This window comes from Lissotriton vulgaris, chromosome 12 (assembly GCF_964263255.1).
Source record: "Lissotriton vulgaris chromosome 12, aLisVul1.2, whole genome shotgun sequence".
NCBI classification, from domain to species: domain Eukaryota; kingdom Metazoa; phylum Chordata; class Amphibia; order Caudata; family Salamandridae; genus Lissotriton; species Lissotriton vulgaris.
The window spans coordinates 292,997,894-293,013,053 of NC_141700.1; the positions used below are offsets into that span (position 1 = coordinate 292,997,894).

A 15,160-nucleotide genomic window follows, 5' to 3' on the forward strand; every position below is an offset into this window, starting at 1 on the left:
ATCCCCTTCACCATCAGCCATCTACCCTCCTTGTCGCTTCGCACTCCCATGGGTTGAAATTGAAGTGTAGAGCGGAACAGAAGTGCCACCCCCCGGTGCTTAGTAGTGGCAGAGGATTTGTAAATCAGTGGGTATTGCCTATTCTTATGCCTGGTTTCGTCCCTGCGGGCCAAATGAGTCTCCTGCAGTCCCACCACATCCAGATGATGATCTATAATGTATTTCCACACCTTCTGACGCTTTTGAGGGGAATTAAGGCCTTTAACATTCCATGAACCTATCGTAACAGGCATCATTTAGACGTTACCCTCCCCCACCCCGCTCCACATAGTGCCCCCCGTAGTGCAATAAACAAACCGACCACACCCGCAATCATACCAGATCCACCGCTACCACCACTGAGCCCATTCCAAAACAACCGTCCCCCAATCCAAAGGAGCCCCAAAACAACATACAGAGAAAACAGTCCCAGAAAGAGAACAAATAAACCAAGAGAAGAAGCAGCTGGACATGACCATAAGGGTCGGGGGTAGAAGACCCGGGTAATGCCCCCCTCGAGTTCAGGGTCGGGGTAACCCTCCAGTGGAGCACAGTCCCTCAATGTACCTGAGGTGGTAGAGCCCCTCCGGCCCCACGGGCCGCTGTTTGGGGAGCCTAGGCTGCCGAAGAGCTGTCCATCCGGCTCGAATCAGTCACCAAGGCCACCGAAGCCAGAACCTCTCCCCTCTCACTTTGGCTCGCCGAGGGAGTTGGGCCCTCCGCCATACCAAGGCGGCCCACTCTCTGCCAAGCCGGGGAGCGGGAACGGCGTCTTCTTCTTGGGGAGGCGCCGGCGCCAGCCGACGCGGCCTCCTCCTCCATGCCCAGAAGTTCCCTGGCAGCCGCCAGAGATCTCACTTGCACCAGCCTGTTCTGCCATCTAAAGATGAGCCGAAAGGGGTGGCCCCAGGAGTAGGACACCCCGTGGTCCTGCAGGAAAGCCGTGACCGGGCGTAAGTCCCGCCGCTTCTGCAATGTGGAGGCCGCCAAGTCCTGAAAGAGCTGGGGGCTGTGTCCCCGAAATTGTAGGTTGTTGGTATCCCTGGCCTTTCGTAGGATCCTCTCTTTTAATTGAAAGTCGTGGACACAGACTAAAATGTCCGGCGGCGGCGAGCGTGCGCCACGTGGCAGCCCAACTCGATGCACTCAGTCCATGCGGATCTCCGAGAGGTCCGCCTCTGCCAGAACCTGCAGGAACAGGTCCTCCACTTATTCCCGCAAGTTTTCACCTTCCCCTTCCAAGGGTACAGCTCGGATTCGAATGTTATTGCAGTGGGTCTGAAGGTCTAAATTTTGCTCTCGAAGCCTGAGCATGTCCTGCTGTAACTGGTGGACGTCACCAGTAAGGCCCAGATCGTGCTCCTCCAGGGTCGCCACCCGTTCTCCGATGCCATCCACATCTCGGCGGACCTCGCGCAGATCGGAGGCCAGCTGTGATCTCAGCTCCGTGATGTCGTCCTTGATGGACGCAAAAAGTTCGATCAGGAAGACCTTCGTGACTGGGCCATCCCAGTCGTCCTTTGCAGGGGACTTGCTGGAGCCGGGGGGCGATCCGGATGGACCCTTCCCAGGGCCGTCCTTCCCAGTCCTGTTCATGCGGTTTCTCGTCGTCATGATGAGGAGCCTCGGCTAGCCCCCGCGCACTCCGCGATCACCAGGAGCGTCCCGGGATATCAGGCCGCGCTCCCTTGCACCCCCCCCCCGAGATCTTCGCTCCGCCCTCACTGGGAGGCCGGGGCAATCAGAAGATAGCAATCGCCATGCACACTCAATGTCCGCTGGGTCGCCCCCGGGCTATAAGGGGTAGGGACAGATCAGCACCTCTTCTCCTCTCGTCCCTCTGCGCTGTCCAGCAGCCGCCAGACAGGTCGGCGCCTCCTCGCCACCTCCGTCTGGGCGACGTTAGCCAAGATGAACCACAGGGGGCAGATTAAGTTTGTGACGACCCCAGTCGGGGGGTCCTGCAGTGCGATCGTTCCTCACCGCAACTCGCTGTGACCCAGGGTCCCCCGGGCAATGAGCCGATGCACTCCAGGCGATGCAGTGTAGGCCGCACCAGCGCATGTGCGTCACCGCCTCGACACCTCGGCTAAGTCCGCCGTTCTTGGTCGTAGCTAGTCGGGAAAGGGCTCAAAAGCATTCAGGGTACCTCAGTAACCCCAATAAAGTCGATTCCGGAGCAAAGATCGCCCTCTTGGCCACGCCCCCCCAAATAAGGTGTTCTAAAGATGAACTGATCTTTTTCCTTGGATGTACTGTGAGAGTATGCACAAAGAATGCCGTAAGGGACCCAGGGGGAGTAAAGTTTGACTAGAACGGTATTTAGTAGCTTTATACAAATGTCAAAGACTGTCAGCAAGAGCATTGACATTGTGGGCACTACAAATTTTAGATTTTTTTCCCTTCCAAAAAAGAGGAGCACATGTTTAGTGCATTTATAGAGCAAAAAGAGTAAAACGCATCCCTAAGGTAACGTTATGGTGCTTGTTGTTTCCATGATTTTGCACCACAGAATTTTATAGTCTCTTACATGGAACACCATCTAAAGGTCCACCATGAAAGGTATGACTGATTCCCACATTTCAGATGAAGTATGGTGGTTTCAGAAATTAGGCCAGTCAGAAAATGAATAAAGGTTGGAGTACAAAAAAAAGGTATGGGTTTCTATGCGTTTGATCTGGTAGGTGATTGCAACTTTTTACACTATTTTTTACTGCTAAGGGTATTTTTGAATTATCTGTAGTGGAGGAGAGTTGGTTTGAATCAAGTGGTGCTTTCTGAAGAGCGTAGTGATGCTCAAAGGCCAATCTTGGCCCATACAACCTGGTGCCACTGCACAGGATATGTGAAACATCTAAACATGTTCCATTGCTGTCCGTCTATCAATCCGAACTGGGACAAGGAATGATGAATGATTTGTAAAATGTTCCTTACCAAGCACGGGTCTCTGGGACACTGCGGTTTTGAGAATTAACCTACTACTCGATTAGGCCTCCTGCATAATCTACTAGCTGTGCTAGCACTAGGTGTACCAACTTCACATGTGTGTAGGCAACAGCACTATCTCCCAGGACCTAGTGAGACTTACCCTAAAAAATACCTTTTCCATACAGAAAAATCAGTGACAAATTCAATTGTCATCATTAACATGGATTACTGCAACAAAGAATTAGTGGGTTTTTTGCAATACTCATTTGCCCCTTTGGAGAACACAAACTTCAGATACAGCCCTAATTGTTCCTGGTGCCGCTTGGCAGGTTGGCTAGCTTTTTTTTAAAAAAAAGCCCAATACAAACTACAGACACTAGTCTTTAAAACTGCCCGGGGCTCATCTTCAGACTATGTCTACCAACCTGAATTTCAAAAACCTTATCACACAGTCACTCAAACGATCCTTTGCTTCAAACAGATTTCAGTCCATCTACTTACAGGGTTCATGCCACTCTAACTTGCTTCCTACTCGCATTAGAGCAAGCCCCTCAATTTAGGAGTTCATTCAGCGCCTAAGAAATAAGCTCCTGGCACTGAAAAGCAAAGGGTGATTCCCGCCTCTTCAAGCCCTGGCCCAATGTACTTTGAATATTTTGGTCAATATTCTTTTGGTCTCTCATTAGCGTGGTTTTTTTCTACATGTGCCTTCATATGTTTGCCTTCGCTGCCTATGCACACAAGCGAAGTTGATTATTTTCACCACAAATTCTCAACGTGGTTTGGGTTTGCTACTATTGCCTAAAATGGTATGGTTGCAACCAACACGGCTGAAATGTACCGTTTACAATAACCGCAACAAACGCCAAGGTAAAAAGACTAGGGTTATGTGAAGTATTACTGAAGTCCTCCAAGAGTATTAAAGAATGGACCTTATGGTCTTTTACTGCCAACCAGGTGCTGTGATAAGTATAAACTTTGCCAGTCTTCCTTTTGCAAATTACTTTAAGAAGTTTTGTCATTGATCATTTGCATATAAACTTGAAAAGGCCAGATCCACACACTTCTAACAAGCTTCACTTTGGATAACTGTAGAACTGAATACATTACGTAAGATCTTAGAACGGTTTGGGGAGAAAAGTCACAATCTAAACAGCTAAGAAGATAAATATTCAGTCTGTCTGAGACAGGGAAAAGGTCAGTGAGGTCAGATCAATCAGTGTTTGTTAAGCGAGACTATTCACCCGTGAGGGTCTGGGGGGGGGGGGGGGGGGGGGGGGCTGTAATTTGGGAGGGAGGGCGTTTGCAGGTCCTGATGGGAGCTGAGGTTCAGTCGTAGAGACAGGCCTTGAGATCCTTCCTGAATTGGTCAGCAAGCCAAATGCAGAAATGGCCTACACTAAGAAACCTCTTAAAATTGGTTTAATGTTATTTTCTACTGAAGGTCACTGCAGAATAATGTTTGTGAGAGCCTTTAAACTAAAGGCTTACACTTTCCACACGACTATTCCTTCAAATCATGCATTTACTTACACTCTGTCTTCACCACCAACAGTCACTATGCACTCAGAATAACCTCTGGGTTTGAAAGAAGCCAGAAGTGCCTCTCCCTGCTGAGGTTGGCTGAGGGGAATGTTGCTGCACTCTTTGATGATCTCTCGTACCAATGGCTCATTCATCATCCGCTCTCTCAAATAGCTGGAGTCCAGGCCAGCAACCCACAGTGCAGACGTGACGTCCTTCATATGCACCTATGGAAGCAGAAACAAGACGAAGACAGCAACATCATTCTAAGCTTGTGAAGTCACGTGAGATTTTTGGGAAAAATACATGATTCTTTATTCAGGTTGATGGCTTTGAAATCTGCATACATCGTAAGTCAATAAAGTCCAAAATAGTTATGTCAGACATTCCATAGGAAGATCATCTTTTGTTTGGCTAATAACTTTGGCCCCAACCATTTGACGAACCTGCATGATAAAGGGGGAGGTCTCAAACGTGACATTCCCCACATCAATTCCCATAGAAAACATTGCTCTCCAGTACAGAAAAATAGCGGAAGGCAATTACACCAAATCTGGCAAAAAGTTAGAACTTTGCTCAGAAAACATGCTTTTTGAAATTTGATGTAAATTCGTTCTGCCATTTTCAAGAAATTAGCTATAAAAGACTGGCTCGTGTCAGGAAGGAAGGTCTTAAAGTTAGGTATACGTGGATGGGTGCTCCCATGGGGCCACAAATTCAAACAACCATTGGCATAGCCAATAGTGCTGGTGATGGCTGTCTGCATTTGCCTCCGTCAATGCTTCTTTTGTTAAGCTAAATTACAAAATAATTATTATTTAGGGCATTGCCTGGCCTTCATCAATCTAAAATAATAAAAGAGTGGGTAAAAGTAAACATATTTTTTGTTTCACAAAACACATGTTGCTTGAATAGTCCCTGGCACTTAAGGGAACTACTTTGTGTGTGGATGTGCTCCTTGTGAAAGGGCGAAATTCTGTCACTAACAGTGAAGTTAGAAAATTGATTAAGTGAGTGACCCACTGCCTCATGCTGCATGATTTACTGGGAGGAAGAAAAATGTAAGTGACACAATAACATATCAATGCATCGAGGAGGCTGGCTGAAAGATCCAATAAGTATATGTTGTAATCTCTTTCAAACAATATATTAAACATAATGTTAGTAAAATGAAAAGGTATTAGAGAACACTAGACCTAAATAGGCATTAGCAAAGCCGATAGGTGTGTCCTTGTCAATCGAAGGCACCTGTGGTGCAATGGTTTTATTTATTTTTTGAAGTTTGATTTACAACCACATAACAGATAAATTAAAATAATTGAAAGAGTCAAAACAATTATGCCTTAACATGGTGGCTGTATGCTTACAAAAAAAATAAGTAGGAAAAAAAACTAAACCGTGCACCAGAGTTTACCAATGCTCGTTTCAGGAATGGGTTACCCCCTTTAATGAAAATCTGCTGATTTGCAATAAGCTAATTGTAACAATGATGTCCCCAGGGCCCAAAATGCCTCAGGTAGGGGGGCCATACTGACGGCCCCTCCATATATATTTAAAAAACATGTTGGCCGCCATTTATTTACTGCCACAGTGGGTGGGATTGCGACAAAACCACAGAGGGCCTGGGGCTTCCCTTTAGGTGCCCCCTCATTGCCTAGATGGCAGGGTATCCCTACACTGCCCGCTCATATTTTTTCTCTTTTTTTGTTTTTTTTCTTCAGGACAGAGAACTAAGTCACAGAGTCCTGCAATGGCTACCAGCAACAATTTTCTCATGTTGCTGACGGCCAATCAGAGCGCTCGCAACATCGGGCGCATGTCTCCTGTGGGAGAATAGTGGCTCAAGGGAAAAACGCTACCTGGACCAAACAGAACGCTCTATTTTTTTTTATTGTGTTTGAGGGACTCTCACGAGAGTCCCTCGAACCGGACTGTCTAGCTATACAAATATATTTGGAGCTTAATATCGCCCAAACTACTGAACAAATTTAAACCAAATCACAAAAAGCGAAATCTGCAACCAAGTTCGAGCTTCCTGACAAACTTGGTGTCATTCCTTTCAGTAGTTTTTCTTGGCCCCCCTTGGTGGATTACCCCCCGCAACCTTTCCATGCACAAACTAGACAAAAGAGAAACTTTGTATTAAGTTTTGAACATTTGTCAAACTGTATATTATATATCCCATTCGTGTTCGGTCAGCTGTTCGGTTGGTAAAGCGTTTTATTTGTGGCTAATAACCTTGGCCCGGTTTGATGACCTCCTTCTCCCCACCCCCCCACATTTTGCCACGACCCCGCAGTTTTAAAGGAGAAAAAAAAAAAAACACAAAATGGTGGTCATGCCGTATTCAATATGGGGAGTGGGACCATGTGGACCCCATTCCCCAGGGTCGGCTCACTGGAAGAAGACCTTTGATCTGTTTCCCTACCCACACGGATGCGGGCAGGGAAACGGATCAAGACATTGCTCCCGCCCAGAAGGAACAGCAGAATTAACTGCTACCTCCAGGGAGGACAATGTCAGCTCCAGCCGAAAGCGGGAAGCGGGCTGGAACAACGGGTGTACTGGGCCTCCCCCGCGTCCCCAGACGAGAGTTAATGCAGGCCCTGAGGAATGGGGTCCCCAGAGCCTTTTTGAGGATCGGGAAGGGGGCTGTGTGATCCCCCTCTCTTTAATAAACACATTGGCACTGACGCAAAAAATAGGCTTGGGTGGGGGCGGGGGGGGGGGTTGATCCCCTTTAAAAAAGAAAAAAAGAACAGCCCTGGAGGATGGGGTCCCGAGGGAAGGCTTGGGCACTTGACCCCCCCTGAAATAAAGAAAAAAAAGGAAAAAGGGCTTGGGTGATAGGGTCCCCAGTGCCTCATAAGGCTCAGGGAGGAGTGCCACTTGCCCCCCCTTCATTAAAATAAAAGAAAAAAAGCCCTGAGGGATGGAGTCCCCAGGGAATAATAAGGCTCGTAGAGGGGGACCACTTGGTCCACCTCCTCTTTAAAAAAAACACGTAAGGCCTGGTTTCCTATTGCTTACCCATCACAAATACAAAAGAAGTTGGAAAACCTGTGATTAACCGTGTCCAATATACAAGTATTTGGAGTGGGAGCAAAAAAAAAAAAAATCCTTGACATGCTGGAAGAAGAGGAATGGATGACAACAAAAATAACCCATGAAATTGGACTACCAAGAAGCTGAAAGGATGGTGGCAGAGAACAATTGTGGGTACACTGAAAGAAGGTGGAGAACAAAGCATGTTCCTACTTCCGGACCTTTGGGCTTACTGAAGGGTCTTCAGAAACTGAAGATACAAACATCAGTATGAACAACGCACCACAGTTTAAATGATAAACAAGGGGAAAAACTATCATTACAATGAGGAAGTCAATGCAACTGATTTTCTAAGAGAAGTCAGAATACAGTAATAACTGAAGGAAATCTCTTAAAATTACGACTAATCATGTGAAACCTAAATATTTAAAGTTTTCTTTTTTGTGATGGGTCTTTTAGAAGATGTGCTTGGGGATAAATTGGCAACATTGCACACGCGGATGGCCTCTATAGTAATCTTGAGTTATATTTTTCAGAGTTAATTTGTCTAGGGCCTTAGGAAGGCTGCGTTAAACACTAATAACTATTCTAGTTTACGATCAGTTCTAGAGACACACATGCAAAAAGAGAAATTATTGACACCAAACGAAACCACCAACTCAAACTCACCAAATTGAAAGGCTTCGGAGGCTAGCGGAAGAGGGACAACACTGAATATACTGAAGGATGGTGGAGAGAGGATTTTAATTTAGGACTGGAGACAATCTAGAAGGGGATCTGGCCAGTGCAGCACTTCCCTTGCTTGATGACACGGGTAGGAAGGACTATGCTTTCTACTAATACGCCTCTACAAGGGCCCCAGTACCCGTGTGGACAAGGCTCACCAAGAACCTACCAAAACCAAGAACTTGCCTCCTTCATAGCTCTTTTTGAATATCTCTGCACGTAGTACAAATAATTTGTTTAGGTTTTTGTCGAGTGCCACATTACTATTTAAACCTTTCTAATACATTTAAGGACAAAATGAATTTTAGGAAAACTGTCAGTGAAACATTAGGGATTACAGAGACATGGTTGAAATGATGTTGCTTAATATACTAATCTTTTTTTGCATCCCTTAGCATTCCTTATCTATAAGTTCTGACAAGAGTTCGATGTTTTCTTCATTACATTGGCCAAATTATATTTTACCTCATTGGATGCATTATATGAAGAAACATGCATTTTCGTGTCAAAATACTGTTTACAGGGGCTTGCCTCTCTGCGCAACCCAGTCACTCCTAACTTAGTCTGTATCCTGTGCTACAATCTTCTCTTCCTCTTTAGATAATTCTATGTTTGTACAGTAAGTTGTCTTACATTTGAATGTTTGGAAAAGATTAGGAATATCTTTTTCAGCACAAAGAGAGAACAGAATTACTGAAGATATCAACACTCCTTCGCCGAAAGGAAAGAAGATTGGGAACACTGTTTTCTACAGCTATGCACCTTTAGCTTCTTCCAGCCGGTTTCCTTTAAACCATCGTCAATCACTGTCCTTTACACTGGGCATGAATTTTCTAAATGAAGCCTTTTAACTAATTACTGATCCTCCCTTCTTGCACTTGGGTTCACATAACTCACCAAAATAGGGTCATTTTGAGGACGAAATAGTACATTTTTGTAACAGATGTAGAACTCGTCTAAAGTATAAGGTTAAGTGTAATGACTGAATTTATCACAAAAGCACAAGTTACTACTTGTGTAACGATATATCTGTAAGAGACATTAGTTAGTGATAGATTCCTTACCTTAGAATATCCCCAGGCGTCAGACTGGATCCGGAAAGTTTTGCGTAGCAGTACCCTTGCGCATCGGTAGGCGTCGTCTGCGGCTTTGCGTCCGTCGTCGGCGCCGTGATGACGTCGTCGGAGTACTTAGACGCCGCCTCCGCGTGCTGACGTCAGTTCTTAGCCACAGCTTTTCCACGCCAGAAGCGCAGAGCCATGACAAAAACCGACACTGGTGCCAAGAAACTAGGGCCCTGAAAGGGGATGACCTTAACCCTAGATATCGGTTCGCAGAACGGGGAGGATGGGTGGGTCGGTAAGGAATCTATCACTAACTAATGTCTCTTACAGATATATCGTTACACAAGTAGTAACTTGTGCATCTGAAAGAGACACGTTAGTGATAGATTCCTTACCTTAGAATAGATACCCCAGCAATACCATCCCCATGGTGGCGGGTCTGCGAACCAATATTTACACCAGAAAGTCCTGGAGAACGGAACGGCCGAAGTAGTCATCCCTCCGGACTTGACTGTCCAGGCAGTAGTGCCTTGCAAACGTGTGCAACGAGGCCCACGTAGCTGCCTGGCAAATGTCCTGCAAGGGCACACCGCGGCCCAAGGCAGTCGTAGTGCCCGTGGCTCGAGTGGAATGAGCCCTCAGTCCAACAGGGGGTTCCTTCTTAGCCAAGGAGTAACACGCCTAGATGCACATGATAATCCATCGAGAAATGGTCCTCTTGTGCACCGCTTTCCCTTTCTTAGCGCCCGCGTACCCAACAAAGATTTGATCATCCACCCGGAACTGGCGTGTGCGATCCAGATAGAACGAGAGCGCACGTTTTGGGTCCAGACGGTGGAGCCTCTCCTCCTCTCTCGAGGGGTGCGGAGGCGGAAAGAAGGTGGGCAATGTGATGGACTGCCCAATGTGGAAGGCCGTGACCACCTTAGGCAAGAAGGAGGGCCTAGTCCTCAAAACAACCTTGTCCGGATGGACTGAAAGGAAAGGAGGCTTACAAGAAAGAGCCTGGAGCTCACTCACTCTCCTGGCAGGGGTGATGGCTACCAGGAAGGCAGTCTTTAAAGAAAGAAGGCGAAGAGGACAGTTGTGAAGTGGCTCAAAGGGAGCGCACATCAGAAACGTGAGAACCAGGTTCAAGTCCCACTGAGGCATCACGAAGGGAACAGGAGGAAAAGTATGAGTGATGCCCTTCAGGAATCGATTTACGATAGGGGACTTGAACAAAGAAGGTTGGTCAGGCAGCCTCAGAAAGGCTGAAAGAGCCGAAAGATAGCCCTTGATAGTGCCCAGAGCAGAGCCCTGCTGGGCAAGAGAAAGAATGAAGAGAAGAACCTCAGAGAGAGGGGCATTGAGGGGATCCACAGCCTTTGCTGTGCACCATGCCACAAATCTGTTCCACCTGCAGGCGAATACCGACTTTGTGGAGGGACGCCTGGCTGCCAGAATGCAGACTTCAGGAGGCAAGTCGAATGGCCTCAACTGTCGCCGCTCAATCTCCAAGCATGGAGGTGGAGACTGGACAGGTTCGGGTGGAGGACCGTCCCCTGCTGCTGCGACAGAAGGTCCTCCTGAAGAGGCAGACGAACCGGGGGATCGACTGACATACTGAGTAGCTCGGGATACCAGTACCTTCGTGCCCAGTCCGGAGCCACAAGGCTTGATCTTCTTCAGCACTCTGGGCAGAAGAGGTATAGGCGGAAAGGCGTACAACAGACCGCAGCTCCACTCGCGACGAAAAGCGTCTCCGAGCGAGTGCCGCCTTGGAAATTTCAACGCGCAGAACTGATGACATTGCGCGTTCTATTCGGTGGCGAACAGATCTAACCAAGGCTCTCCCCATCGCAGAAAGAGGCCTTGCGCCACATCCGAGTTCAGACGCCATTCGTGATCCATCGAGCACCGACGGCTGAGTTCGTCCGCCCTGGCGTTCAGAGAACCTGCCAGGTGTTGAACCACCAGAGTCACGCCCTGAAGCAGAGCCTCCTGGCATAGGGTCCACGACCCCACCCCGTCCTGTTTGTTGCAGTACCACATGGCGGTGGTGTTGTCCGTGAACACCTGCACTGCACTCCCTCGGACAGACGGGAGGAATGCTTTCAGTGCCAGACGAATCGCCCGTAGCTCCAACAGATTGATATGGAGCCGGGACTCCGCCGGAGACCAGAGTCCTCTGATCTCCGCCTCTCCCAAGTGGCCTTCCCAGCCCTGGAGGGACACGTCCGTCACAACCACGTGCTCCGGTTGGGGAAGGGAGAGGGATCTGCCGTTGACCCAATTGCGGTCCGTGAGCCACCACTGCAGCTGTCTCGCAGTGCCCTCCGAGATCAGGACATGGTCGGACAGGTTGCCCCGGTGCTGGGCCAACTGAAAGTTCAGGTCCCACTGCAGAGCCCGCATTCGCCACCGTGAGTGATGCACCAGAAGGATGCAGGAGGCCATCAGCCCCAGAAGCCGCAGCGTCAACCTGGATAACGGCCCGAAGATCGGAATCAGAGCCTGTATATCCCGAACCCGCTGTTCGGGAGGGTAAACCCGAAACTGCGCGGAGTCGAGAACCGCTCCGATGAAAAGGAGCTTCTGAGAGGGGCACAGGTGTGACTTCGGCACATTGATGGAAAATCCCAGCAGGTGCAGGAGATCCGCCGTAGTCTGGAGGTGGCTGACGACTGCCTGGGGCGAGCCCGCCTTCAACAACCAGTCGTCGAGGTAGGGGAAGACTGAAACCCCTAATTCGGCGCAGGTGAGCTGCGACCACCGCCATCACCTTCGTGAACAGCCGTGGGGCGCTGATAAGGCCGAAGGGGAGCACGGTAAACTGAAAGTGCTCGAGGCCTACCGTGAACCGCAGGTAACGCCGGTGGGCCGGCAGGACGGGGATGTGAAAATACGCGTCCTGCAAGTCCAACGCTACCATCCAGTCTCCTGGGTCTAGGGCAGCCAAGACCTGAGCCAGTGTCAGCATTTTGAACTTCTCCTTCCGGAGGAAGCCGTTGACGTTCCTCAGGTCCAAGATAGGGCGTAGGCCCCCTTTGCCCTTCTTGGGTACCAGGAAGTAGTGGGAGTAGCAACCACCTCCTACTTCTGGCCCAGGAACGCGCTCGATGGCCCCCTTGGCCAAGAGGGCCGAAACTTCCTCCTGCAGGAGCCGCAAGCGATCCCCAGATACGTGGGGGTGTTGCGGTGGCATGGCTTGACGGGTCGTCTCGAAGGGGAGGGAGTAGCCCCTTCGGACGATCTGCAGCACCCACCTGTCCGAAGTGACTGTGCGCCAGTGAGAGTGGTGATGGCGAACCCTGCCTCCCACTGGCGTCACATGGGCCGAAAAGCACGGACTAGGAGGGCTTAGAGGCGGATGCTGCGGGGGCAGGTGTGGACTGGCTCCGTTTGTTCCCCCGACCGCCTCCACGGCAGTTTCCACGGCCGCCGCCGCGCTGGACGACAGTTTGCGGCGAGTGGCTGGCGGCACGTGTGGGGGCGCCCCTTCCTTGGCCACGAAAGGAGCGAAAGGCACCCATTTGGTGGCGCAGGGCCGAGAGGCATGACGCACAACTGTCACAATTATAACGGTTTAGGAGGCAAAAATATCACAGATTTGTCTCTCATAATCCTCTCCATGAACTGAAAATACATATTACAACCAATATGACTTCAACTGTCTACATGTTTCTGCTTCTTTCACCACTCCTTGTACTTTCTTCGGGGTTTAACGGACATATAACATGATACAAATACCTTCCACTGTTTACATTACATACCACAGCGCCTAGAATGCCTCTTATCACAGACTTATTCATCCATATGAATCTTTACGGACTTATTCTCCAGGTTCTTCTTCACATACTTCTTTCAGCAATGTTGTGACAAACACAGAAATTTAAAAGCATGATCATGTCTTGCCGCACAGTGTAGTAGCACTGGCGTTCCTTGTGCGGAGATGGACAATTCAGAAACACACAAATGCAATAAACTAAAGACACATTAAATTTGATACAGTTAGTAATCAGATAAGTGAGGGAAGCAACAGAGTGAAAATGGATGCTAAGGACTTTAGGCATTAAATGGATAATGTGAAGACGTCGATGCACTGTAAACAAGGGATGGGTGGAGGTAGCTCTCAGGTCTAATTCTGTCTCCTTTAACAGAGAAATCCTGAGCAAAGTCTGAACCATGGGCATTTCAAGCCCATGGATGGGCCACCGCCAGCAGTGACCAATAGTCACTGCTGGCGGTGGCCCATCCATGGGCTTGAAACGTGACCGACATTAGTGCCACCATTTGGATTAGTTATTAATCTGGACTGCGGTTCCCACAATGCCCCTCTGCCATCCGGCAGGCCCATCCAAGGGCGTGGCATTAACATTGTGAAAACGGTGCACGTAATCAGCTAGCGCGTGCCTCTGAGGAAGAAAGCAAACTTTTGAAACGCGTCAGGCTTACCACGAAAATGACTGTTTGATTAAAACTGCCAGCTGAATACCAGTCATACCCGGGGAATAAAGGCTTGCCACCTACCTTGAGTGTTTGAGTGCTGTTCAACGTGTGGAGGTGGGCAAATTGGAGCGAGAATATATATATATATATATATATATATATATATATATATATATATATATATATATATATATATATATATATATATATATATATATATATATATATATATATATATATATATATATATATAAAATTTCTTTGGAATGATGACAGCAGTTGCAAAAGTTAAAATAAGATGAATCAGTGGGACCGCAACCATTGGAGGCAGGATCATGAACAATATTTTCAATGCAACAGCGGAGGCCCATAAATTGGTGTTGAAAGGCTGAGCATTGTGGAAACCTGTAATTGATGTGTGAACGAGTTGTCTCTGAAGAAGGAGCGTGAATGCTCCGAAATGCATTAGACTGTGGAGAATATGAAAATCGGAGCTGCACTGCTGTTTCTTTTAAATAATAAAGACTGTGTCTTACGGCTGGAGGAGTGCCGTTTCTCCTTTTGGAAGATATATATATATATATATATATATATATATATCAGCAACAATCCTTCAACAACCGAACGTCGGAAATGAAGGGACGGACCACAGGAATCAGGCAGGGAGGTCTTTTATTTAACGCCCTGCTCCGCTGCGACGCGTTTCAAGCACAGCCGTGCTCTTGCTCACACCACACCATATATATTATATATATATATATTCACTGAAAAAACCATAGGTTTCACACCAGTTATAGTTAGGAATTAGCATTTAAAAAACCTATTAAATTCACTGAAAAAACCATAGGTTTCACACCAGTTATAGTTAGCTGGAAATTTTACTGATATAAAACCATTGAAATTCCCACGTTATAGTTAGATGGACTCACTATAACTTGCGCGTGCAATGCACTGCTGATGACGTCACATATTACATCACTCATGACATGGTCAGTGACATCACTCATGACATCACTGATGACACCATCCAGTGAATGTGTGTCTTTCTGAAAAATAAATATATTTTATATATGTATATGTAAAAGTTGATGGAAGAATAAATGTTTAAATAAGTGTCTAAATGTATGGTTTTTAAAAATTGATTGGTTAACTGGCTTATTAAGACATCATCAGCAGTGCATTGCACGTGCAAGTTATAGTGAGTCCATCTAACTATAACGTGGGAATTTCAATGGTTTTATATCAGTAAAATTTCCAGCTAACTATAACTGGTGTGAAACCTATGGTTTTTTCAGTGAATTTAATAGGTTTTTTAAATGCTAATTCCTAACTATAACTGGTGTGAAACCTATGGTTTTTTCAGTGAATTTCATAGGTTTTTTAAATGCTAATTCCTTTGTATA

The 15,160-nt window shown here is 47.4% G+C and overlaps 1 protein-coding gene across 2 annotated transcripts in view; it reads right to left on the reverse strand.

The window, feature by feature from the left end:
• The window catches only part of GAN (gigaxonin), a 307,857-nt gene that overhangs the window by 162,522 nt on the left and 130,175 nt on the right, over positions 1 to 15,160 (reverse strand). For both annotated transcript variants that reach the window (XM_086945082.1, XM_086945083.1), the window contains exon 4: positions 4,501 to 4,718. In XM_086945082.1, coding sequence (XP_086801208.1) covers positions 4,501 to 4,718 — 218 coding nt within the window. The remainder of the gene's footprint in view (positions 1 to 4,500; positions 4,719 to 15,160) is intronic.